Source organism: Loxodonta africana, chromosome X, assembly GCF_030014295.1.
Source record: "Loxodonta africana isolate mLoxAfr1 chromosome X, mLoxAfr1.hap2, whole genome shotgun sequence".
Taxonomy (NCBI): domain Eukaryota; kingdom Metazoa; phylum Chordata; class Mammalia; order Proboscidea; family Elephantidae; genus Loxodonta; species Loxodonta africana.
Window position 1 is genome coordinate 25,778,846 of NC_087369.1, and position 26,820 is coordinate 25,805,665.

Here is a 26,820-nt window from a genome sequence, read left to right on the forward strand (position 1 = left end):
TGCTCGGCTGAGAGTTGTGGGAACCATGGTCTCGGGAAACATCTAGCTCAACTGGCATAACATAGTTTATAAAGAAAATGTTCTACATTCTACTTTGGTGAGTAGCGTCTGGGGTCTTAAAAGCCTGTGAGCGGCCACCTAAAATACTTTACCGGTCTCGCCCCTTCGGGAGCAAAGGGAGCAATGAAGAAAACTAAAGGTACAAGGGAAAGATTAGCCCAAAGGACTAATGGACGACAACTACCACAGCCTCCACCAGACTGAGTCCAGCACAACTAGATGGTTCCCAACTACCAGCACCGACTGCTCTGACAGGGATCACAATAAAGGGTCCCGGACAGAGCTAGAGAAAAATGTAGAACAAAATTCTCACTCACAAAAAGAGGCCAGACTTATTGGTCTGAAAGAGACTGGAGAAACCGTAAGAGTTTGGCCCCCGGTGACCCTTTTAGCTCAGTAATGAAGTCACTCCCAAGGTTCACCCTTCAGCCAAAGATTAGACAGGCCCATAAAACAAATTTAGACTAAAAGGGCACACCAGCCCAGGGGCAAGGACTAGAAAGCAGGAGGGGACAGGAAAGCTGGTAACAGGGAACCCAAGGTGGAGAAGTGAGAGTGTTGCCATGTTGTGGAGTTGTTAACCAATGTGATAAAACAGTATGTGTACTAATTGTTTAATGAGAAACTAGTTTGTTTTGTAAACCTTTATCTAATGTATAATAAAAATATATATATAGATAGATAAACTATGTTAAGTGCATGCCAAAACACAGTTGGAACTACAGGCAAAGGGTCATTACCAAGAAGGGGACAGCCATACCAGGACTCACCTGACCTTGGTAAGGAATTAGGTAGTACTGAACAGTGTGATGGAAACTCATGGGAGGAGCCTCAGTAAAACATTCACAGGCAGACAAACCTAACCCTGATGTACTGAACTCCTTGGTCGGTTAACCTTTTTTGGCTGCAAAGGAGGCTCCTCTTGGTGTGAGACTACCCCACCCCACTTCCACATGCTCACTGCCTTCCCTCCTTCCCTCCTAACACTAGAGAAGCAGCTGGCCAGATCAGACACATTATCACAAATGGGAGCTCTGGACACTGTGTCCATGCCAGGTGGCTAGCATAATTTGTTAGAGCTTATATTGAATATACAGGCCAATTCAGTGAATATCAGAATTTAAGAATGGGAAAGTCTGTTATCATGGGCATAGATTACCCCAGGAAAGTGTGAAGGCACAAAGAAGTGGCCAAGAAACTAAATGTTTTCCTTTCCCCAAGAAGAAAAAGAACACAATTCTGGAGGTTAGATGCCTTGAAGAAAGATTTAACCAAATTTCAGGACTGGGCCATAACCACAAATGTTCTGGCTTTATAAACTTTTTTCTTCCATCGGCTCCTGTTGGGTTTCCTTGTGACAAAGGTAACACAAAGGTGTTGTTTCTCCATGATGGGATCTGATCCATTATGGTACAACCAGGCTGAATATACCTTCTGGGAAGTGAGACCTCCTCTGAATCTTTTCTGATGAGGGACTGGAACCACTAGATTGTGTATACCCAGGGCCTGAGCACTGTCCCAAGTGACAGTCCTTAAGAATCCTTGTTTGCTCACTCCACATCCAAGGCAAACCAAAAATCAAACCAAACCCACTACCTTTGGGTCGATTCTGACTCATTGCAACCATATAGGAGAGACTAGAACTGCCCCATAGGGCTTCCAAAGAGCAACTGGTGGATTCAAACTGCTGACCTTTTGGTTAGCAGCTGTAGCTCTTAACCACTGAGCCACTAGGGCTTCACCCAAGGCAAATGACTCAGAAAGTTGGTAAAATGAAACCTTCAAAAACTGATCATACATGTTCTACATTGGATTCGATGAGTTTGGCTTACTTGATCACAGTCAAACCCACTCTGTTAAGAGCTGCATCTTCAAGGAGTGTGTTAAGCTACAGCCTAGATCCAAGGCTGCATTTCTTTAGATCCAGCCTATCCTTTGAGGTGTACCCTTCAGTTACTAGATTCCTCTCCTGAAATTGAGCTAATTTGGGGGTCTCAAAGTAAAAGCCCCAATGTGTTGACTTCTCTGAAGGTTTTCAATATGGTTATAAGAGAGCCACAACCCGTTGCCATCAAGTTGATTCCGACTCATAGAGACTCTATAAGGACAGTGTAGAATTGTCCCATAGGGTTTCCAAGGAGCGGCTGGTAGATTCGAACTGCTGACCTTTACGTTGTCAGCCAAGCTCTTAACCTTAAAAAAAAAATAGGAAAATCTAAAATTTGACTCAAAGGTGGGTTGGTCACCCTTAGCTTTGCAAACCTCCGGGGGACTGTCTTTGAGTTCCCTGGCTCATGTAGCTAAACCTTTCCTTCTGGCCTGATACTATTCTCCAGCAAGGTATTTTATACTTTCCCTGTCAAGGTACATGCTTTATCTTAGATCTTCAGTGTCTCTCTTTCAACTTTTATTTGTTTTACACAGTTCACAGGGCGCTTAATCATCAATAGAAACTGAGCACCAGGATTGGTGTTTGGTTTAGTTGGAGCCCTACCAAAAAGAGTTGTAAAGAGGTAGACTGACATTGTCTTAAAGGCATTCATTCTCTTCTTACTCTGTCTCTACTGAAACTTGCCAAGGACTGATGATGGCAAAACAAATCTGGCCAGGTAAGCAGAGTCATACATGATATAAATATTAGAAGAGGTCTCCTAGAATTTTATTTCAACAACAAATATATGTTGTACACCTACTCTATGTCAGGCACTGTACTAAACAGGACACAACACTTAAAGCAGGCAGAGCTTCCATGAAGCTTATGAGTTTATCCAAAAAGACTCAAGCATAAGAGTAAGTTTATCGTTCAGCTCCAGCAGCAAGGGCAGATTCTTGGACACAGTTAACCAAGATATGAATCTGGTGAGGTCATAAACATTCAGCAGATTACAGTGGATACCCAGAAGGCTAAACTGTCTGTGTCTTGCAAATTAAAGTGCACTACCCGGAATCCTGGAGATCCAGAACTACTTCTTATGGTATTCCAGTAAAATTACTTTAAAAACAAATAAAAACCTCAAGCTAAATAAGACACCCTCAGAACTAATGAATGGTAGGGCTCAAATCCCTGACAACGTACTTTCTTTTTCAACTCTATGGAGAATCCAGTGTATAGTAGCTCCGATTAACAACGGGTAGCAATGACCCTTTATTCTCCCACAATTCCAAATATATCATTTTATTAGAGCTTCTATTTAAAATATGCACCAGTTTCCTTTTTGATAAAATACAACCCTCACTTTATAGGCCTGTGTACACAAGAGGCTTTTCAAAATAACCTCGTGAGATTTTTAAAAGCACAGGCTCTAATGCCTACCTTCAGGGTGTTTGATAAAATAAATCTGAGAGGCCCAAAAATCTATTCCCACAATCAGTCACGTTTAGAAAACCAGTATTCCACAAGCAAGGCAGGCAGATGCTTGGGGGGCAGTTATTCAGCTTAAGTTTGTATAAATACTCCAGTTTACTTACTTTTAAAAACACCTGAAAGAATGAAATGAAATAGTCCTAAAAGTAAAAAGAGAAACAGTGACAGGCTACTCACTAGAGAAGTTATGGGATTTACTTACATTCAAGAAAATCTCACCCATCTTAAAACAAAACCAATGCCTTCCACCCCTATTTCCTCACTACAGCCTTGTGCTTTTACTTCCCTTCACAACAAATTTAAAATGACTATGGTTAGAAGAATACTGAATACCCTTAGCAGGATGGATAGTGACTAGAAGGGGCATGAAGAGGGCTTCTACTATATTCGATATGTGAAAATTCACTTACGATTTGTGCATTTTTCTGTATGTATATTTCACTTCAAAGTTTAAAAGACAGACTCTATTTGCTTTCTCTACTTTATTCCCTCCTCTTCACGCCCAATGTGCCTGAAACTGTTCTTCCCAAGATAACCAGTACCCCCCCTCCACAGTTGCTAAACTCCAATGGATATCTGGCATTTTTGTAGCATTCTGAAAATGGCGACCTATCCATCACCCTTAAAGTCTCTTCCTTTGGCTTCCAAGATTCTACTCTATTCTATAAGCTCTCTAGGACTCTCTTACTCTCCTTTTGGGTCTTCTCTATCTCTGCCTGTCTTTTCCAGTGCTTCGAACCAGTTCGTTCCAGTTTGGCCCTCTGCTGAGAATTTCCCTTTCACCCCAAGTATACTGAGTCAGAATCCACAGTTTAACAAGATCCCCAGGTGATTCTTAAGTATAACAAATTTTGAGAACCACTGCTCTACTAGCGGTTCTCAGAATTGGTCCCTAACCAGCAGCATTAACACAGCCTGGCCCGGGAACTTGTTAGAAATGCAAATTATCAGCAGGGGTTCGACCCCAGTCTTTTCAAAGTTGGTTGATTCTAGGGTAATCCTTAACCTTTACTCTTCTTGCTCCAGGGCAATTTCATTTAAAGCCAAGTCTTTAACTCCCATGTGTATGCTAGTGATGCCCAAAGCAGTATCTCCAGCCCTGGCCTCTCTCTAAGCCTCAGGTTTGTATACTTAATTCCTTGATGAAAATCTCCACCTGGCTGTTCAATTGCTATGCTAAACATATCCAAACCCGAATTTATTATCTTCTTCAAAAACCTGTCTCTCTGAAACTTCCTATCTCATTTAATGGTCCTACAAGGCACAGAGTCACCCAAACTGAAATCTGAAATCATCAAGCTCTTCCTTCTCCCTTGTTCATTACATCCAATTGTTGCATGCCATCAAGTGGATTCCAACTCATAGGGATCCTATAGGACAGAGCAGAACTGCCCCAGAAGGTTTCCTAAGCTGTAATCTTTATGGGAGCCAATCACCACGCCTTTTCTGGTGGGCTCAAACTAGGAATCTTTCAGTTAGCAGCCGAGTGTTTAACCGTGCGCCCGCAGGGCTCATTCACATTCCACTGTTGTTGTCGGGTGCCACAGAACTGACTCGATGTCAGTTCCATGACTTGGGTCAGGCACACCTTAGTCCTCAAGTTGACATCTTTGCTTTTTAACACTTGAATGAAGTCTTTTACAGCAGGTGTGCCCAATGCAATCCATCACATTCAATTATTGTTGTTAGGCACCATCGAATGGGTTTTGACTCATAGCGACCCTATGCACAGCAGAACAAAACACTGCCCAGTCCTGCACCATCCTCACAATCCTTGTTATGCTTGAACCCACTGTTGTAGCCACTGTCAATCCACCTCGTTGACAGTCTTCCTCTTTTTCACTGACCCTCTACCTTACCAAGTATGGTGTCCTTCTCCAGGGACTGATCCCTCCTGATAACATGTTCAATGTATGTGAGATGTAGTCCCGCCATCCTTGCTTCTAAGGAGCATTCTGGCTGTACTTCTTCCAAGACAGATTTGTTCATTCTTTTGGCAGTCCATGGTATTCTTCTCCAACACCACAATTCAAAGGTGTCAATTCTTCAGTCTCCCTTACTCATTGTCCAACTTTCACATGCTTATGAGGCAAGTGAAAATACCATGGCGTGGGTCAGATGCATTTTAGTCTTCAAGGTGACATCTTTGCTTTTTAACACTTTAAAGAGGTCCTTTGCAACAGATTTGCTCGATGCAAAGCGTCTTTTGATTTCCTGACTCCTGTATCCATGGGTGTTGATGGTGGATCCAAGTAAAATGAAATCCTTGACAACTTCAATCTTTTCTCCATTTATCATGATGCTGCTTATTGGTCCAGTTGTGAGGATTTTTGTTTTCTTTATATTGAGGTGTAATCCGTACTGAAGGCTGAATTAGTCCAGCGTATTTCTTTCCTCTGGTTTCTCAAATCTCTTGTCATGGATTGAATTATGCCCCCTCCCAAAATGTGTCTATCAATTTGGCTAGGCCATGATTCCCAATATTGTGTGGGTGTCCTCCATTTTGTGAAAGTAATTTTATGTTAAAGAGAGTCAGGGTGGGATTGTAACACCCTTACTAAGGTCACATCCCTGACTGAATGTAAAGGGAGTTTCCCTGGGATGTGGCCTGTACCACCTTTTATCTTAATGAGAGATAAAAGGAAAGGGAAGCAAGCAGAGAGTGGGGACCTCATACCACCAAGAAACCCGTGCCAGGAGCAGAGCAAGTCCTTTGGACCCAGGGTCCCTGCGCAGAGAAGCTCCTAGTCTGGGGGAAGACTGATGAAAAGGCTGACAGAGAGAGAAAGCCTTCCCCTGGAGCCGACGCCCTGAATTGGGACTTTTAGCCTACTTTAGTGTGAGGAAATAAATTTCTCTTTGTTAAAGCCATCCACTTGTGGTATTTCTGTTACAGCAGCACCAGGTAACCAGGACACCTTTCGTTTCTCAAGGGCTTCTCTTCTTGTCCATTTCCACTATATTTATTACTTCTGACCTTATTCAGGGCAAACAATAACAAGGCAGCCCTTTAATGAAATAATGAAGATAAACTCTGAAGACAGTTGAGATGTGGTTCCAGCTCCCAATCTAATAAGGTAGGTAAACAAATAATTGCCAACAACTTTGATAAGTGCACTAACAGACAAAGGGCAGGAAAAACGTATTACAGATGGGAAGTTCTGGGAAACTGCAGAGAGAGGGCAGAATCTACAATTAGAAAGGTTATGTATTTACTTTAGCAAAGTCACCAAACAGGCTGAGGGAAGAACCAGTGTTACTAACAGCAGCCTCTATAAGGAGTAGTAACAAAAGAAACCAAAGGTTTGCCCATGAGGAGGATTTCTGACATGCCACAATGTTTTCAGCTACACTCACGAGCAGATGCAGTCTCTGAAAGGACCAAATACTGGCAACCTTGCTACTATAATAATATTAATCAACAACGTCCTCAATCAAGAAGTTCCTGCGTAATATCAATGCCAGACAGGGTTTTGATGATAATCTACTAAAAATAATTTGGTATCAAAAAATTATATAAGCAAAGCTCATGCTTTAATCACTACATTTTAGATATTATATAACTTGGCTGTCATATAACCTCTACATCAAAATGTGCAACTGTTTCTAAAGCTGTTGCATAAGATCTTTTTTCCTGTAATTGTGGAAAATAAACATGTTGGAGGACATTTTAAAAGTAAATGCCATTTAAAATTAGATATTCCCATATTTATAGGAAATGAGGCAGAATCATATTTTTTTTCCCCAAATGTGACACTGGTTCCTTGATCTTTAATCAATCTTCTCTGCAATACTTTCCATTCTGATAGCATTTTGCATTCAAAAACAAAATGCTTTTATCTACTGATTCTTTTTCAGTTGTATAAGAGGTAAAAATCCTGAAAAGGGTTTAAAAAAAAAAAAGGCCTATGAAAACTGACAACACTTTTGAGGTTATTCTCGTTCTAAATAACTAAAACACAAACTATGTGACAGAATTTAGGGTAAAATAAAACGACGAAAACAACTGGCAATTTTGCCCAAATTAAGCTACATTTTTGTCCTTAGTAATGTGTCATAAATTAAATTAAAAATAGAAACTACAACAAATAATGAAAGAAATTACAAAATAAAGATAAAGAGAAACTAAATGAGTCCATATTCTTGAAGTATCAAAAGAACTCCCTGCACTCCAATAATCAGCATTCAGTACGTTGCCTTCTACGGAGCACCGACATTTTATACAGAATGCTTTCTATTCTGAAGGGCCACACACCAAACTGGTAAAGAGGCTTTCTCTGGGAAGGGAGTTAGGGGAAGGCAGACAATGGGAGCCTTTATCTCAACTATACTGATTGGACTTTTTATAAGGAAAAGGTATTTCAGTATTATAAAGTTTTTTTTTAAATAAATATTTTCTCTTCAAAGTACTAACTTTGATAAATCATATACTCAGTCACTATCGACTGCAACCATTTATGTAACGAATTGTAAATGAAATTTACTTTTAATATGTGTGGTCATCCGGCTTCCATGTTTAAATGTTCAGATCAAATTTTAAGTCTCTAAGAAAATCAGTCTCGATATATTTGAAATAAAAGTGGAAAAAGATTAGAAAAATGACGTTTAAAAACAGGAGGAGAATATACAGTAGATATGATTCTTTTTTTTTTTTAAGTGTCATATCCAGCGTGCACATTAATATGCTCAGAAACGAGTCTGGAAAGATGTTAACAGTGGTTGTCTATAGGCAGTAGGATTAAGGGAGATTCTTTCGTATTGTCATATTTCCTGAAGTTTTCACACTGAATATTGATTTGGTATGTAATACACAAAAAACAAAAATGGCTGGCTCCTGAGACTATTCTAAAGAATTTGCCACAAAGTTAAGAAGATAATTTCAAACGAAGTGAGGCCAAAAAGTTCTGACTGATTATGGTATTTTTGGAATAAATCAGTTACATTAATCAGTTATGGTGTGCTTGCAATATATTGAGAGGATAATTAAATCTATTCTCTCAAGGTGACTGTTTTGACAGCACTCATTTGGACCTATAAAGGACTCGTACTTTAACAACAGAAACCACAGTCGTTTCGATCTGTTTCATAGTAAAGAGGATTATGAAGCCAATATTTTAAGAGTTCAGACTTTAAACAAGTAAAAAACTCTTTCAACCATGACAAACAAATTTTATTAGAAACTTTCAATTCTGTAATTCTGTACTAGACTTGTCGACATTTCCTAGTTCTTCCTTATCCAGTATAAACAGACTAAAGACATAAATACAGAAGAAAAGGAGGCCCTTTTCAGATTAACATTATCTTTTTCCTCAAAGAAATCCAAGTTCTATTTTATCTTTGGAGAGCAGAAGTCAGCAGAAAATTAGGTCAGCAAAACAAAGCAAGTATGTCTCATCTGCAATTGTTTTACCTCCTAGTTATCAGATTTTGTTAAAACCCTACAGATAAAAAAAAAAAACTTAGCTGATAAACAGGAAGGAAACCTCAGAGACAAACAGTGAGATATTTGTTCACTTAAGCAGGTTTTGAGTCACCCAGTTCTGCTGTATGTACTGGTTTCACAATCTTGGAACATAAGATAATGTGTAACTTACCATGCTCTTTTTTATTTTCAACTTCCTCATTCAGACAAAATCCACCACTTCTTCCTGAAAACTCCGAAGTATGTACACATGCGTGTGCTTGTATATGTATGTATGTATAAAACCCACCAAAAAAAACCATGTATAGATACGTAGATATTTTTCTTTCTCTTGGAATGGCATCCTAAAGTCCATTCCATTTTTTTCTGAGTTAAGGAATATAGGTTGGAAAAAATCATATGGGAACATTTACTTTGAATCTTGCTTTTCAAATGCTTCTTGTACATTTTCAAGCAACTAAAAATCTACATCCTCTGGTAGGAAGAGTTTTGTCAACATCAAATCTATTCTTCTAACCCATGTTTCATGTCCTAATGGACAGGTGCACACAGAACCCTAAGCTCACTGATGGCAATGGCCTTCAACCTCGTATCAGTAATTTACATGCTTTTTCCTTCTTTAAAGACAACTGCAAATTTATTTTTTTAAAAAAAAAACTCTGTACAAGGCTCAATTCAGATGATGATAATCTGGATTTGTAATGAAAATCTCTGCAAAAATAAGGAACCAAAGCAAGAAAAATAAATACTTGGACTATGCACAGCAACGTTAACAGTACTCCCAAACCGGGTGACTCCAAAAACAGCCTCAAAGTCAATATTTGCCAAGTGAGGTAATCCATAAACAGATGGCTTAAGAAACTTGTTGGAGACCTCGTATCACTTTTTGCTTACTTACTCACTGGCCAGCCTAATCCATGTCATAATACAACAACACATGAATCAGCACCTCTAATAGGAAGGGAGAGGCATTGCAGCAAGCACAAAGGAAAACAGGCAATTTCACAAGCACTGAAGTTTGTGGGATAGGGAAGAAGGAAAAAAGAACCTTTTTTTTAATATATATCCTACTTGAAAAGACTTTTCAAAGGAATGCACAGACGTATCTGCTGGGGGCGGGGGAGGGGGAAGAACTACTGGGTATCCCTCCCAAACTAAGGCAATGAACGGGCACTTGTGTGAGTCCATCTCTGGCTCCCACAGAGGGCTCCTCATCCTCACCAAACAAAGAAGTCCTTAAGTTGGAGCCAGTGCGGGCTTTGGATAAAACACAAACACACTGCACTGCTTCAAAGAGTCAGAAAGAAATAGGAAGACAAAGGGTGATTGTACTTAAAGTGCCTCTAAAACAATATTCATTCAAAATATAACTACTCTGCCCATAATGCTCAAAAGTATATTGTGAAAATATAGCTTAATAGTCAAAGTTATAGGCTTTAAGCATATTGGAAACTCTATGACTCCTGCTTTAAATTCTTGCTTCTCCAAGTTTTATGTACAATGAACACAGGTTAAAAGCCCCAGCGCATTAAGAAATTGGCACTGTTAAAAGTCTTCTAATAAAACCGGCATGAGGCCATGCTACAATTAGGAAAAACTCAACAAGAGAAAAAAACAACTTCCAAATTCTAAAATATATCTTCAGACCAAGGGTTCCCCCCGCCCCCAAAATCTAAAGTTTCCTGCTGTATGAACTAACTGCAAAACTACACTTAAGCATTATTGGGGAAAAACAACTGATACAAACTCTTTCAATTCCTTTATTTTAAAAATATTTTGGCACTTCCTGTCACATTTTAAATAAGTCAACACTAGTCTTTTTGAAACAGGCATCTTTGCTATAAAGATTTATTATGCATCTAATTACTTATAAAGAACAAAAACCAAACCTGTTGCCATCGAGGCGATTCCGACTCACACCAACCCTATTACTTATAGTAGTAATTATAAATAATTGTAGTAATGTTAAACGTACCACGAAAATATCAAAGTTCATTTCCCAGCCTCTAAAAAGTTCCAGTCTAGCCTAGAAAGGACACGAGTGTGAACAACACGTATACAGGTTATAAATTAAGCTTTATATCATGAAAGTCTACAAGCATGAAGAGGCCTCATGGGGTAATAAACTCATTTCCCATAAATGTCTAGTGCACTATCTGCTTATCCCCTCCATTTCTGTCTCTGATCTCTCCATTCTGTTAAGGTATAATTCACCCATTTCTTTCTTAATCACTGCTTTTCCTTTTAGTTGCAATTGAGGGGTTATTTGCATTTTACAAGTAGATGGAAGAAAGTTAGCATCCAGGGCAGACTTTACTCCCAAATGAGAAGTGAATTTATGAAGTTTGGTCCACTTTTTACAGTTCTAAGTCCACAGCATTAACCTGCAACCATAAATCACTTCACAGTCTGATGGATGTGAATCAGAGGGATTAAAAATACCTTCCATTCATGCAGTGTTTTGTAATGTACCGTTGTTTCCATGTGTTACCTCAGTTGAGCCTCCCTACAACCTTGGGCAATGAGGAGGAGCTGTTACTGTTCCCACAGCACTGCAACGATAAGGGAAGTAGAGGTTAAGAAACCTCACGGTCGCTTGGCCTAAAACCAGAAACACAACTAGAATCTGTGCTTATGCTTTCAGACGGTTTCCAGAGCTGCAGGACAGTTTTTTCTTCTTTACATCTACCTGCCAACTTTGAAGGGTAGAAAAGGAAAACAAACCCAATTAATTCTGTACATCAATATGTATTTATGTGACTAAAAATGTATTCACTCTAATTCCAAGAATTCCCTCAGAGATGCAAAATCTTTATTATCTTTCAAAATACGTAACATTTAAAATATTCAATATAAATTTATAGTACTTCTTTTCCAGTTGAGAGATTATTTTCTTTTTCTATTTAGCACTGTAATTCCCTCAGTTTGTACTATTAACATACTATTCATGGTAAGAAAACTAATTTCAGAAAATGCAGGAGGATTAAACAGCCACAAATAATGTGAGGTAACAATGCCCTATAGCCAAGGAGACAGTCACCTCAGCTCCCTCTGACTAGTCACATCTCTGCCCTTCAGGAAGGAACTGACTCACCAGCTTTCGCTAGGCCACCCTCTCACCCTCAAGGCTTCAGTTAGCGTAAACCATCTGATTCCCACCATCTGATTCCCCAATCTCCAGTCCACATCTCTCTCACTCTCACGAGAACTCCATATCCTTGGCTTCCATGTCAACTGATTACCACCTCTTAATGTCCACAGGTGCTTCAATGAGCCCAGCCTATTCAGAATGAAACTATCACCTCCCCCCAAACCAAACTCATCCTTTTCCCGATGCCCCATCTCAATGAATCGTTCTAAAAGCCATACAATTTTCCAAGCGAAAACGCTGGGCAGCATCCTTACATTCTCCTTCTCCCTCTTCTGATGTGTAGCCTCCAATGTGTGGCCAAATTTGGGAACTCTCTCCTAGAGGAGGACTGGATCTTCTCATTTGTACCCACCAGCATCAAGCACAGTGCCCAGCCCAAAGGTGGACCTTGACAAACATTTGTGTAAGGAATGAGATCTAGTAATACGAATCTGGGGACTTGGTATTAAATATCCAAGCAAGTTTCCAGCAGCAGCACCACTGAAAAGCCACTTCCTACAATAGAACCCAGCCAATCGACTACCAAATTTTAAAATAAAAAATAATTATGCAGAACTCCAAGACTACCATACTACCTCAGCAGTCTCCTATAAAACGCCAACTAAAATCTAAAAAGAAAAAAGCACTTACTTTGTTCTAAGCTTTGACTATTAGTTAATTTAATCCACCCAATTTGAGGGTGATGTTAGTCTTATTCACAGAGGAAACAGCCACAGAGCACTTTAGTATCTCTCCCAAAGTCACACAGTGAAGCCCAAGGTCTTAACACCGTGTTGAATTTTCTCACCTCTGTGTCCTTGTATGGGCTTTTCTTCCCTGCTGGGAACGCCCTTTTGACACAGTCGGCCTACCTTCTAAGGTCAGTGCAAGTATTTTCTTCTCTGTAGTTTTCTGATGCCCCCTGCTGGTGCTCCTTCCTCTAAGTCAGTGGTTCTCAAGGTTAGGTGCATGTTCTAAGTATCGGGCGCTCTCAACACTCGAGGCCTAGATCCACCCGTAGAGATTCCGATGTAATTCATCTGGGGTGCAGCCTGGGTGTAGAGACGTTTAAAAGTTCCTAAGTGAATTTAACGTGCAGTTGAGGTTGTGATCCACTGCTCTAGATTTCCCCAGCACCTTTTACTGAACTTCAGAGCACTTATCCCACCGTACAGTAATCGACTGTTTATGTCTGTGCCGCTAACCACTGTGAGCTCCCGAAACAAAGGTTTCACCATCACCTGGGGAGCTTTTTCAAAACTAGAGGTTCCTGGACCCCACCTAAACCCTAAATCAGATACATGGGCAGGGCCCTGGAAACCACTTAACTTCTCAAAAAATTCTGATGTGTAGTCAAATTAAGGAACTCTTCCCTAGATAAGGGCTGGGTCTTTGCATTTAAACACCCCAGTGTCTAGCGCAGGGCGCAACCCACAGCTGGACCATGATAAACATCTGTGTAACGAACAAAATCTAGCGGTGTGAATCTGCGGACTCGGTGTATGTACTCAATATTCAAGCTTCCTGCAACAGCACACTGAAAATATGCTTCCTAAGATAGAAAACAAATACTGGGCAGATTTTCAAACGTGTTTTGTTATCCACTGGTGCCCCCTACTGACCTGAAGATGAATAGTTAAAACAACGGTTACAGTTAGTCACACATGCTATACTTTTTCAAACAAAATCTGTATACCCTTAAGTCTTTTGCCCTCCAATCCTAGTTGACCCAAGCTGTTAACTCTCAAACCAGATCATCCTACTATTTGCTCCATCCCCACTTGCAGGCTACAATCATTCAGGATCAGCACAGGCCTGCCGTGGCAACTCTCAGCAGAGTCCTCAAAGCCTCTTGCCTATCTTTTTGTTCCTTGGTCAGCTGCCTCTTCCAAACCCCACCTCATTCATAAAACTACCACGTTGAAAATAACTAGAAACCATCTATCTACCAATTTACCTAAATGCTTGCTATTAAAAGTGTGATCCAGGACCAGCAGCACCTACATCACCTTGGAGCTTGTTACAAAAGGGAGAATCTGATGCCTCAACCCATACCTACTGAATCAGAATTTGCATCTTAACAAGAGTCGTGTGCACACTGAAGTTTGAGAAGCACCAGTGCTCAGCCATACTAGACCTAACACCTTCATTTTATGACAAATATTATGTAACACTCTTTTGCCATCCTGAAACAAAATTCACAGATAACATCACCCACCTACACACGTAAGTAAAAAAAAAAATCAGTATGATTTGACAGTAACATAAAAGAGAGCCAAAAGAAAAGATTTTTAATAAGAAATATATTTCAGTATACAAATGCTCAGCACATGCTTAAGAACGACCCCACAGGTTTCCAAAACGTACCTAAGTGGGTGGTACCACTTCAGTTGAGAACCACTAGTCTAAAATCCCACCCTTCCTCTTGCCTGCCATCTCCCAGGAGGAAATCTCTCTCCTCCCTTTAAAGCTAAGGGATTCACACTCCTCCCTAGACAATAAACACTGCCAAATCTTGAATATCTTGTTACTGTTGTTAGGTGCCATTGAGTCAGTCCCGACTCATAGTGACCGTATGTACAACAGAACGAAACACTGCCCAGTCCTGGGCCATCTTCACAATCCTTGCTGTGTTTGACCCCACTGTTGCAGCTACTGCGTCAATCCATCTCATTGAGGGTCTTCCTTTTTTTCACTGACCCTCTACTTTACCAAGCATGATGTCCTCCAAGGCCTGGTCCCTCCTAATAACATGTTCAAAGTATGTGAGACGAAGTTTGGCCATCTTTGCTTCTGAGGAGCATTCTGGCTGTACTTCGTCCAAGACAGATTTGTTCGTTCTTTTGACAGTCCACTGTATAGTCAATATTCTTTGACAATGCCATAATTCAAAGGCATCGATTCTTCTGTCTTCTGAAGAATATCTTAACCACAAAAAAACAACTCTAGAACCCTGATGCAACATCTCCCTCTAGTTACCTATTCTCTTTCTCTTGATAGTCGAGCTTATCAACCATCATTGTGTCCATTTACTCTTTTCTCAGCCACCAACCTGTTAATCTAGCCTTCAACTCCATCAGTATAAAGACCACAACCCCTTTCCCCTTTGCCTTCGAGTCAATTCTGACTCACAGTGTCCCTACAGGACACAGTAGAACTATCCTATGGGGTTTCCAAGGAGTGGCTAGTGGATTTGAACTGCTTATCTTTTGGTTAGCAGCCAAGCTCTTAACCACTCCATTTTGTTCATGATTAAGGTAAAGTGACTCCATCCCAAGGAATTGAGCCTGATTAAGCCAATCAAAGCACTACATTCTACTACTGGTTCCGGAACAGACACCTGACCTAAATTGGTCCAATCAGACTGAACAGTTACCAGTTGCCATGGGGTTGATTCCCTCTGACCCACGGAGACTCCATGTGTAAGGACGGGCATAATCCAAGCTTAGGGAAGTTTTCTTTTTCTAATGAATAAGAAAGCATGTATGCTATGGTCGGTCATTCTGCCACCGTGAGGGGAACCAATTTTACTGTGGAAAGCCAAGAAAAGAGACTGAGTCCTTGATGACACTGTTGACCCATTATAATGAACCTGGAGTCAACCTTTCCTCTGGACTTTGTGAGATCATTTTATTATTTTAAGCGGTCAGATTTTCCATTATTAGCAGCTCCCTCCCTTGATTTTCTAAACATCGCTTTCTTCTGCTCCTACTTCTACTTCTCAAAAGTTGCCACTCCATTTCTGGTCTCCCCTCTTCCTCTGCCTACTCCTTGCATTTTGGTGTTCAAGGTTTGTTGTGATCTTTTCTACTCACACTATATGTTCACTTGGAACAATTACAGTTCACTGCATGTCTCCCTTGACAAAGCAGAACTGAGCCACTCGCACCTCCCCCGATGGAGTACCACTGTTGATGATGTTCTCCAGCTCATCTACCTGAAGAACTCCTACTTGTCTTTCGAAACTAAATTTAAATGTCTCCTCTGTGACACTCTCCCTGAAGACTCCAAGGGTTCCTTGCTTTTTTTGTGCCATGAACATCTCTGGCAGTCTGTTGGGCCCTATAGACCCCTTCTAATGCTTCTAATTGCATAAAATACCGATTATATTGAAATACTTATAAAAATACTCTTAAAATCTAAATGTCTGATATAGTGTATGTGCTTCTTTATTAGCTCTTTAAATACACAGATCTAGCAGTGGGTCTTGCAACTACTGTAATTTTGAAGTAGTGATGAGAATAAATGATATGTTGAGACCTGCAACAACTGTAATGGGCATTGGTACTGTGACTTCTACTGGTGATAGGTACTGCTAGAACTACTGTGGTTTGCTGCTGTAGTAGCTTATAGATTAATGGTCCCCAATGAATCACATCTCCTGGTAACCATGCCCTTTTGTACTCTCCCCACACTGACTCTTAGCTTGGCCATGTGACTTGCTGTGACACCAGCAAATGTGATGCAAGCAAAAGCTTTTTAAGTGTTTGCACACTGGGACTTGTCCTTTTGGAGCCCAGCAACCATGCGAGGAAGCCCAAGCTAGACATATGGACGGGCGCCAAGTATCCAGACATGTGTGAGGCCGCCTTTCAGTCCAGTCACCACTAAATTCAGCCATTGGGGGACACTAGCAGAACTGTCCAACCAACCCACAGCCAGTGCTTCCAGCAAGTTCTGCCTGGTTCAGTCATGGCCAACTAAGCAAAACCTGAATGAACCCCAAGTTTTAAAATGTAGGTGAAACGGAACGATAAGCAGAATGGGAAAAATTACTGGTCATAGCCCTGCTAGAAACTTAATCCCCCTCTTAGAAAACAAGGGCAGCAAGCACATTGCATAACCACCAAATCTCTTGACCACATAATTTGGAAACAGCTATGTGGCTCAAACACGGAGGCCAACTGCACCACTTTGAATGTGTGTGGCTCTCCATAGTCCTGGCAATAATCCAATCTCCTGCATCAGGCTCCTGTAAGGGCTCACTATGTCTATTTCAAGTCTCCCATTCCAGGGCTTCGACCCGTAATTTCTCTCATTCTGCCTCACCCAAGTTTGACTGCACCAGTTCAAAGCCCTACCCACAGCTCATGCAAAATAAGATAACGCTGATAATAAATTAGTACAATTTTTAGGTTTCATTGGTACTTTCTTATGAGTACTACTCGATGGCTCAATTTTGTAGGTTTTTGGTAGCCTTTGATTTGTTTTCCATGACAAAAAAAAAATCACCTACTTTTTTTTAACGTAGCTTTGTTAAAATGCAGGTTTTCGCAACAAAGTTTTCACTGTAAAAGTCAGTTTTTTGCAAACGACACCAGTCCATAAAATGTAAAGGGAATCGACTTGTCTATATTAAGTTCATTGGGGAGCAGAGCAAAACTCCAGCTTTCCTCCTTACACAGCTACTCCCACTTCAGCCTCCCCCACACCCTGTAGCACCTTCTCGGAAGGTGACCCTCCCAACCCCACACACACCTGGTTCTGAAACCGGACCCAGCCTGGCAACCAAAACCAACCTCTGCAGTGCGCGGTGCTGGCCTCGACCTAGCCACGCTTCTAAGCGGGCACCAGCCAGAGGAAGGGGTTGGATACTTTAACTTTTCAAAAATGTTTTATTCACCACAGCACAACCCAAATGGCCGCCCCCACCCAACCCAGGATTTCGCCAGCCTCGGTCCCAGCGCAGGACGCCCCACGCGCGCCACAGATGCGGCGGCACGCTCGAGCTTCCGCCGGCAATCGCTTGCCCCACGCGGACCGGTGAATGAACCGCGGGCCAGGACACAACCAGCCCGGAGGCGGGAAAAGCCTCTGGGCGAGCAGAGTCTGGTCCCGAAGAGGCCCACAAGAGCGCCGGGGAGAGTTCCGTGCGACCGGGAGGGGGCGGTGACAGCTTTGCCCGGGCTCCGTGCTCTCACCTTGAACATGTCGCTGGCAGCCGCGGCTCCGGCGGGGTCACCCCGGCCTCGGCCCCGCCCACTGCAGAGAGGAGGCTACGGCGGCCCGGTAGGGCCCGGCTTCCGCCGACCGCGAATGGACTGCGGTGCAGGCGACGGCTGTGCCGCTGACTCGATCCGATCCAGCGAAGGCTTAGCTAACCACTCGGGGCTGGAAGCAACGTAGCTGAGCTGCAGCTAGTCACGGCCCACCTGCTAGCGCACACAAGCCCCGCCCCCTCGAGGCTCCGCCCCTGCGCCTGCTGTTGCTAGGCAACGAGAAAGCGCGGCTTTGTGTGGCAGGAACGCGGGGGCGCGCGGAGGGAGGTGCCGGGCGTCGGCCTGCTCGGCCGCAGCGGTTGGGAACCGCGAGGTGTGGACCGGGCAGCCTGTGCTCGGAGGCCGCCGGGCGGGGGCGCTCGGCGGGTCTCTGGAAGCTTCGAAAGCTTCACAGCCGGAAGCCGCCATCCTCAGAAAACTGGATTTACCTCACAAAGGTTTTCAGGTTTTTACAGTGGGGTTCACATTTCTAAGGTTTTAAGTTTAAACGAATTTGCCACTCCCTTTAGTCGTGAAAGGCATTTTTTTTTTCTTTTTAAGATGCTTAAGTGTAAGCTCCTCACTAGGAATCATGTGTATCCCTTACTACTAGTAGAGATAAAGGTCATAATTATCTTATTAACAAGAATAGCAAACATAGTGTGCCCAGCTCTGAGCTATAAGCCTTTGACATATGCTTATTTAATCTTTCCAACAACCCAAGTAGGTGGGCACGATTATTATTCCCAATTTATAGCTGAGGAAACAGGCATAGAGAAGAAACTTGCGTAAGGCCACAGGGATGAAAAGTAGGAAGCCAAGATCCAAACAACCCAGTGAGTCTGGCTTTAAAGCTTGTGCTCTAGCTTTTGGGCTAGCCTAAAGAATTGTTATACTGTTTCATAATTGGGGTGTAGTTCACATTTCACTCTGTAGTTCACATTCTAATCCTGTAAAAACTGAGCCCCATCTAGGCGGGCATTCGTTAGATTTGGGCGGTGTGCAGTGACATGTAACTGCCCTGCAGCCAAAGACCACTAGGAATATACCTGTGGTTGAACAAGTTGGGTTTATTTTCTCATAACTGTGACGGAGGACACACACCTTGGGGAACAGTGGAACATCCCAGTAAGAGGGCGTTAGATTTGTTATAGGATTTGGGCTTTGGTTGGGTGATTTGGGGGTGAGTTTAAAGAAGCAGACTTTGCTCTGGATTGGATGCTATCAGGATGTGGGGGTAACACTGAGGCCCAGCCAGGACAGCTTTCAGATGTTAAGGGCTGCTTTTTTCTTTCTCAGGAGAATTGTATATTCCAGGCCATCCTCATCCCTAAGGAGAAATACTGAACAGATGAAGGCTCTGCACTGGTAATGTAATCTTACACAAATATAAGAGTGTAAGGCATAACAATAACTTAGTGCAACAGTTCTTAATTCAGGGGTTCTGTGACTTTGGATGGAGAAAAAATTACAACTTTACCCTCACTAACCTCTAACTGAACTTTAGCGTTTCTTTCAGTTATTGTGTAGATGAAAAGGCACAGTAATATTAGCAGTACCTATCACTTTTGTCATCAATAGAAAACAGATATTTTCATATCACATTACACTCATGGCAGATATCTTGAGATGCCATTTATGCTCATTACTGCTTTGAAAGTACAGTAGTTATTAGATATCCCATTTTATTTAATGCATATGCAGAAGGCACATTAATGTATCATAATTTTGTTTTTCAAAATATTTCAACAATGATTTCAGTATAACTGAAGTCCTTTGTAATCCTATGTATTTTATTTATGCATCAAAAAACAATTCTTAGAGGGTGTCTATCCATAGAGATTCATGGCACCAAATAAAAAGATAAAAAGCCCCTGGTTTAACAGAACAGATTAAGCAGTTACTAAGAATTTGGGACCTGCATCCAAATTGGATTAACGCTTCAAAGGCTGGAAGGTTGGATGTGGAATCAGATAATTTAGTACACACATCAATTTACCAAGGAGAGAACTGAGCCACTGAGAAGTTAAATAACTTGCTCCAAGTCTCACAGCTATTTGGTGATAAAACATTTTCAGACAAGCATGTAAAAATCTACTCTGCTAAAAAAAAAATTTTTTTAGGCACTGCATATTTCATAGTAAGATGCCTCCTACCCTCAATGAGCTTGTTGGAGTGACAGCCAAGAAAACAAATTTCAATGCAATATGAGAAGTACTATAAAAGAAGTATGTACAGAATATAATGGGACCTTGGAGAAAGGAGTAAGTAGTTCCGTAAAAAAAAGAGAAAGGGGAAATTTCAGGGAAGAGGCATCAATTAGCTGGGGTCTTAAAGGATGAATTAGTATTTGCTGGTGGTAGGAAGGTCATTGTCAGTAGAGGAAATGGCATGGTCAGAGGTACAGAGATGTAAAACATTGACCGATTTTGGCAAGAAGTTCTTGGTTCTTTCAGAGTGTAGAAAGGAGGGCTGGTGAAAGGTGTTTTAAAATTGAGAGAATGGAGCAAAACTGTGAAAAGACTTGAACCCCATTCCAAGGAGTTTGGGCTTCAGCTTGGAGGAAATGAGGTGTCACTGAAACATTTCAAGTTGGGAAGTGATAAGGTTGAATTACTGCTCTAAAAAATTAATTGCAGCTGCAGTGTTGAGGATGACTAGGAGGAGGAAGAGACTGGAGACAGGGAGACCAGTTGCAAAGCTACTGATAAATCCACTTGTCTTTTCCATATAACCAAAAAAAAAAAACCAAACCCACATACTATTTTAGTACACAAAGAATGTGAACTATAAGCAATATTAAGAGATCCATGATTTGTTCCTTTTTAAAGGGTTCTGGAATTAGGACAACAATAATATGGCACTTGAGTCTAGTTCAGACAATGTAATAATATAGATTATGACCTTAAAGGATTAATTTATGTACTTTCAGGTTACTTCATTGTAAGGGAAATGGATTCTTCCTCAGATCCACCAGGTACTAGTGTTCCAAAATCAGATAACCAATGCTCAGAAAAGGGCCAGAAAACAACCGTGGAAATTCTAAGGAAAATGAGTTCTTCTTCAGATCCACCAGGTACTAGTGTTCCAAAATCGGATAACCAAGAGTCAGAAAACGACCAGAAAACTGTGGAAATTCTAAGGAAAATGAGTTGTTCTTCGCATCCACCAGGTACTAGTGTTCCAAAATCAGATAACCAAGAGTCAGAAAACAACCAGAAAACTGTGGAAATTCTAAGGAAAATGAGTTCTTCTTCAGATCCACCAGGTACTAGTGTTCTAAAATCAGAAAACCAACATTCAGAAAGAGGCCAGAAAAAAACTGTGAAACATCTAAGGAAAATGAGTTCTTTCTCAGGTCCACCAGGTGCTAGTGTTCCAAAATCAGATAACCAACACTCAGAAAGAGGCCAGAAAACAACTGTGAAACATCTAAGGAAAATTAGTTCTTCCTCAGGTCCACCAGGTACTAGTGTTCCAAAATCAGATAACCAACACTCGGAAGAAGGACAGAAAAAAACTGTGGAAATGCTAAGGAAAATGAGTTCTTCCTCAGATTCACCAGGTACTGATGTTCCAAAATCAGATAACCGACACTCAGAAAAAGATCAGGAAACAGCTGTGGAAATAGTAAGGAAAATGAGTTCTTCCTCAGATCAGCAAGGTACCAGTGTTCCAAAGTCAGATAACCAACACTCAGAAAAAGAGCAGAAAACAACTGTGGAAATTCTAAGGAAAATGAGTTCTTCTTCAGATCAACCGGGTACTAGTGTTACAAAATCAGATAAGCAATACTCAGAGAGAAGCCAGAAAACAACTGTGAAACATCTAAGGAAAATGAGTTCTTCCTCAGGTCCACCAGGTACTAGTGTTCCAAAATCAGAAAACCAACACTCAGAAAAAGACCAGGAAACAACTGTGAAAAATCTAAGGGAAATGAGTTCTTCAGACCCACCAGGTACTGATGTTCCAAAATCAGATAACCAATACTCAGAAAGAGGCCAGAAAACAACTGTGAAACATCTAAGGAAAATGAGTTCTTCCTCAGGTCCACCAGGTACTAGTGTTCCAAAATCAGATAACCAATACTCAGAAAGAGGCCAGAAAACAACTGTGAAATATCTAAGGAAAATGAGTTCTTCCTCAGGTCCACCAGGTACTAGTGTTCCAAAATCAGAAAACCAACACTCAGAAAAAGACCAGGAAACAACTGTGAAAAATCTAAGGAAAATGAGTTCTTCAGACCCACCAGGTACTGATGTTCCAAAATCAGATAACCAACACTCAGAAAAAGACCAGGAAACAACTGTGGAAATTCTAAGGAAAATAAGTTCCTCAGATTCACCAGGAACTAGTGTTTCAAAATTAGATAACCAACACTCAGGAAAAGACCAGGAAACAACTGTGGAAATTATAAGGAAAATGAGTTCTTCCTCAGATCCACCAGGTACCAGTGTTCCAAAGTCAGATAACCAACACTCAGAAAAAGAGCAGAAAACAACTGCAGAAATTCTAAGGAAAATGAGTTCTTCCTCAGATCAACCAGGTACTAGTGTTCCAAAATCAGATAAGCAACACTCAGAGAGAAGCCAGAAAACAACTGTGAAACATCTAAGGAAAATGAGTTCTTCCTCAGGTCCACCAGGTACTAGTGTTCCAAAATCAGATAACCAACACTCAGGAAAAGACCAGGAAACAACTGTGGAAATTCTAAGGAAAATGAGTTCTTCCTCAGATCAACCAGGTACTAGTGTTCCAAAATCAGATAAGCAACACTCAGAAAGAGGCCAGAAAACGACTGTGAAACATCTAAGGAAAATGAGTTCTTCTTCAGATTCACCAAGTGCCCATGTTCCAAAATCAGATAACCAACGTTCGGAAAAAGACCAGGAAACAACTGTGGAAATTCTAAGGAAAATAAGTTCTTCTTCGGACCCACCAGGTATTAGTGTTCTAAAATCAGATAAGCAACACTCAGAAAGAAGCCAGAAAATGACTGTGAAACATCTAAGGAAAATGAGTTCTTCCTCAGGTCCACCAGGTACTAGTGTTCCAAAATCAGATAACCAACACTCAGAAAGAGGCCAGAAAACAACTGTGAAGCATCTAAGGAAAATGAGTTCTTCCTCAGGTCCACCAGGTACTAGTGTTCCAAAATCAGATAACCAACACCCAGAAAAAGACCGGAAAAGAACTGTGAAAAATCTAAGGAAAATGAGTTCTTCAGATACACCAGGTACTAGTGTCCTAAAATCAGATAACCAACACTCAGAAAAAGACCAGGAAACAACTGTGGAAATTCTAAGAAAAATGAGTTCCTCAGATTCACCAGGTAGTAGTGTTTCAAAATTTGATGACCAAAACTCAGAAAAAGATGAGGAAACAACTGTGGAAATTCTAAGGAAAATGAGTTCTTCTTCAGGTCCACCAGGTACCAGTGTTCCAAAATCAGATAACGAATACTCAGAAAAAGACCAGGACACAACTGTGGAAATTCTAAGGAAAATGAGTTCTTCAGATTCACCAGGAATTAGTGTTTCAAAATCAGATAACCAAAACTCAGAAAAAGACCAGGAATCAACTGTGGAAATTCTAAGGAAAATAAGTTCTTCTTCAGACCCACCAGGTATTAGTGTTCCAAAATCAGATAAGCAACACTCAGAAAGAGGCCAGAAAACGACTGTGAAACATCTAAGGAAAATGAGTTCTTCTTCAGATTCACCAAGTACTAGTCTTCCAAAATCAGATAACCAAGACTCAGAAAGAGGCCAGAAAACAACTGTGAAGCATCTAAGGAAAATGAGTTCTTCCTCAGGTTCACCAGGTACTAGTATTCCAAAATCAGATAACCAACACTCAGAAACATACCAGAAAAGGACTGTGAAAAATCTAAGGAAAATGAGTTCTTCTTCAGATATACCAGGTACTAGTGTTCCAAAATCAGATAACCAATACTCAGAAAAAGACCAGGAAACAACTGTGGAAATTCTAAGGAAAATGAGTTCCTCAGATTCACCAGGTGTTAGTCTTTCAAACGTAGATGTCCAACACTCAGAAGAAGACCAGGAAACAACTATGGAAATTTTAAGGAAAGTAAGTTCTTCTTCAGATCCACCAGGTACTAGTGTTCCAAAGTCAGATAAGCAACACTCAGAAAGAAGCCAGAAAACAGCTATGAAACATCTAAGGAAAATGAGTTCTTCCTCAGGTCCACTAGGTACTAGTGTTCCAAAATCAGATAACGAACACTCAGAAAGAGGCCAGAAAAAAACTGTGAAATATCTACGGAAAATGAGTTCTTCTTCAGGTCCACCAGGTACTAGTGTTCCAAAATCAGATTACCAACACTCAGAAAAAGACCAGAAAAGAACTGTGAAAAATCTGAGGAAGATGAGTTCTTCAGACCCACCAGATACTGATGTTCGAAAATCAGATAACCAACACTCAGAAAGAGACCAGGAAACAACTGTGGAAATTCTAAGGAAAATGAGTTCCTCAGATTCACCAGGTACTACTGTTTCAAAATTCGATGACCAACACTCAGAAAAAGACCAGGAAACAACTGTGAAAATTCTAAGGAAAATGAGTTCCTCAGATTTACCAGGTAGTAGTGTTTCAAAATTCGATGACCAACACTCAGAAAAAGACCAGGAAACAACTGCAGAAATTCTAAGGAAAATGAGTTCTCCCTCAGGTCCACCAGGTACCAGTGTTCCAAAATCAGATAACCAATACTCAGAAAAAGACCAGGAAACAACTGTGGAAATTCTAAGGAAAATAAGTTCCTCAGATTCACCAGATACTAGCGTTTCAAAAATAGATAACCAACACTCAGAAAAAGACCAGGAAACGACTGTGGAAATTCTAAGGAAAATGAGTTCTTCCTCCAGTCTACCAGGTACCTGTGTTCCAAAATCAGATAACCAATGCTCAGAAAAAGACCAGATAACAACTGTGGAAATTCTGAGGAAAATGAGTTCCTCAGATTCGCCAGGTACTAGTGTTCCAAAATCAGATCACCAACACTCAGAAAGAGGCCAGAAAACAACTGTGAAACATCTAAGGAAAATGAGTTCTTCCTCAGGTCCACCAGGTACTAGTGTTCCAAAATCAGATAACCAACACTCAGAAAGAGGCCAGAAAACAACTGTGAAACATCTAAGGAAAATGAGTTCTTCCTCAGGTCCACCAGGTACTAGTGTTCCAAAATCAGGTCACCAACACTCAGAAAGAGGCCAGAAAACAACTGTGAAATATCTAAGGAAAATGAGTTCTTCTTCAGGTCTACCAGGTACTAGTGTTGCAAAATCAGATAACCAACACTCAGAAAAAGACCAGAAAAGAACTGTGAAAAATCTCAGGAAAATGAGTTCTTCAGACCCATCAGGTACTGATGTTCCGAAATCAGATAACCAACACTCAGAAAAAGACCAGGAAACAACTGTGAAAATTCTAAGGAAAATGAGTTCTTCCTCAGGTCCACCAGGTACCAGTGTTCCAAAATCAGATAACCAATACTCAGAAAAAGACCAGGACACAACTGTGGAAATTCTAAGGAAAATGAGTTCTTCTTCAGATCAACCAGGAACTAGTGTTTCAAAATCAGATAACCAACACTCAGAAAAAGACCAGGAAACAACTGTGGAAATTCTAAGGAGAATGAGTTCCTCAGATTCACCAGGCACTAGTATTTCAAAATCCGATGACCAACACTCAGACCAGGAAACAACTGTGGAAATTCTAAGGAAAATGAGTTCTTCCTCAGATCGATCAGGTACCATTGTTCCAAAATCAGATAACCAACACTCAGAAGAAGACCAGGAAACAACTGTGGAAATTCTAAGGAAAATGAGTTCTTCTTCAGATCAACCAGGTACCAGTGTTCCAATATCAGATATCCAACACTTGGAAAAAGACCAGGAAACAACTGTGGAAGTTCTAAGGAAAATGAGTTCTTCCTCAGATCAGCCAGGTACTAGTATTCCAAAATCAGATAACCAATACTCAGAAAAAGACCAAGAAACACCTGAGGAAATTCTAAGGAAAATGAGTTCTTCCTCAGATCAGCCAGGTACCGGTGTTCCAAAATTAGATAACGAACAGTCAGAAAAAGACCAGAAAACAACTGTGGAAATTCTGAGGAAAATGAGTTCCTCAGATTCGCCAGGTACTAGTGTTCCAAAATCAGATCACCAACACTCAGAAAGAGGCCAGGAAACAACTATGAAACATCTAAGGAAAATGAGTTCTTCCTCAGGTCCACCAGGTACTAGGGTTCCAAAATCAGATAACCAACACTCAGAAAGAGGCCAGAAAACAACTGTGAAATATCTAAGGAAAATGAGTTCTTCCTCAGGTCCACCAGGTACTAGTGTTCCAAAATCAGAGCACCAACACTCAGAAAGAGGCCGGAAAACAACTGTAGAAATGCTAAGAAAAATGAGTTCTACATCAGGTCCTCCAGGTACTCGTGTTCCAAAATCAGACAACCAACAGTCAGTAATAGACCAGAAAACAACTGTGAAATACCTAAGGAAAATGAGCTCTTCCTCAATTCCACCAGGTACGGGTGTTCCAAAATCAGATCACCAACACTCATTAAAGGGCCAGCAAACAACTGTGAAAAATCTAAGGAAAATGAGTTCTTCCTCAGATCTACCAGGTACTGGTGTTCCAAGATCAGATCACCAACGCTTAAGAAAAGGCAAGGAAACAAATGTGAAAAATTTAAAGAAAATGAGTTCTTCCTCAGTTCCACCAGTTACTGATGTTCCAAAATCAGATAACCAAGTTTTAGAAAAAGGCCAGAAAACAAATGCGCAAGATGTGAAGAAGACAAAGTGAGTACCCATCTTTTGCCTTGTGT

At 41.0% G+C, this 26,820-nt stretch overlaps 2 protein-coding genes across 12 annotated transcripts in view; one reads left to right on the forward strand and one right to left on the reverse strand.

The window, feature by feature from the left end:
* The window catches only part of APOO (apolipoprotein O), an 85,505-nt gene extending 67,429 nt beyond the window's left edge, over positions 1-18,076 (reverse strand). For 2 of the 11 annotated variants that reach the window (XM_064278092.1, XM_023555151.2), the window contains exon 1: positions 11,289-12,762. In XM_064278092.1, coding sequence (XP_064134162.1) covers positions 11,289-11,330 — 42 coding nt within the window. In that variant the 5' untranslated portion in view covers positions 11,331-12,762. The other 9 variants (XM_064278094.1, XM_010595739.3, XM_010595740.3 and 6 more) reach the window with 9 other exon arrangements.
* Positions 18,077-18,302: 226 nt separating this feature from the next.
* CXHXorf58 (chromosome X CXorf58 homolog) overlaps positions 18,303-26,820 on the forward strand; it is a 31,967-nt gene continuing 23,449 nt past the window's right edge. Inside the window, exon 1 of the mRNA XM_064278097.1 lies at positions 18,303-26,794. Coding sequence (XP_064134167.1) covers positions 20,907-26,794 — 5,888 coding nt within the window. The 5' untranslated portion in view covers positions 18,303-20,906. The remainder of the gene's footprint in view (positions 26,795-26,820) is intronic.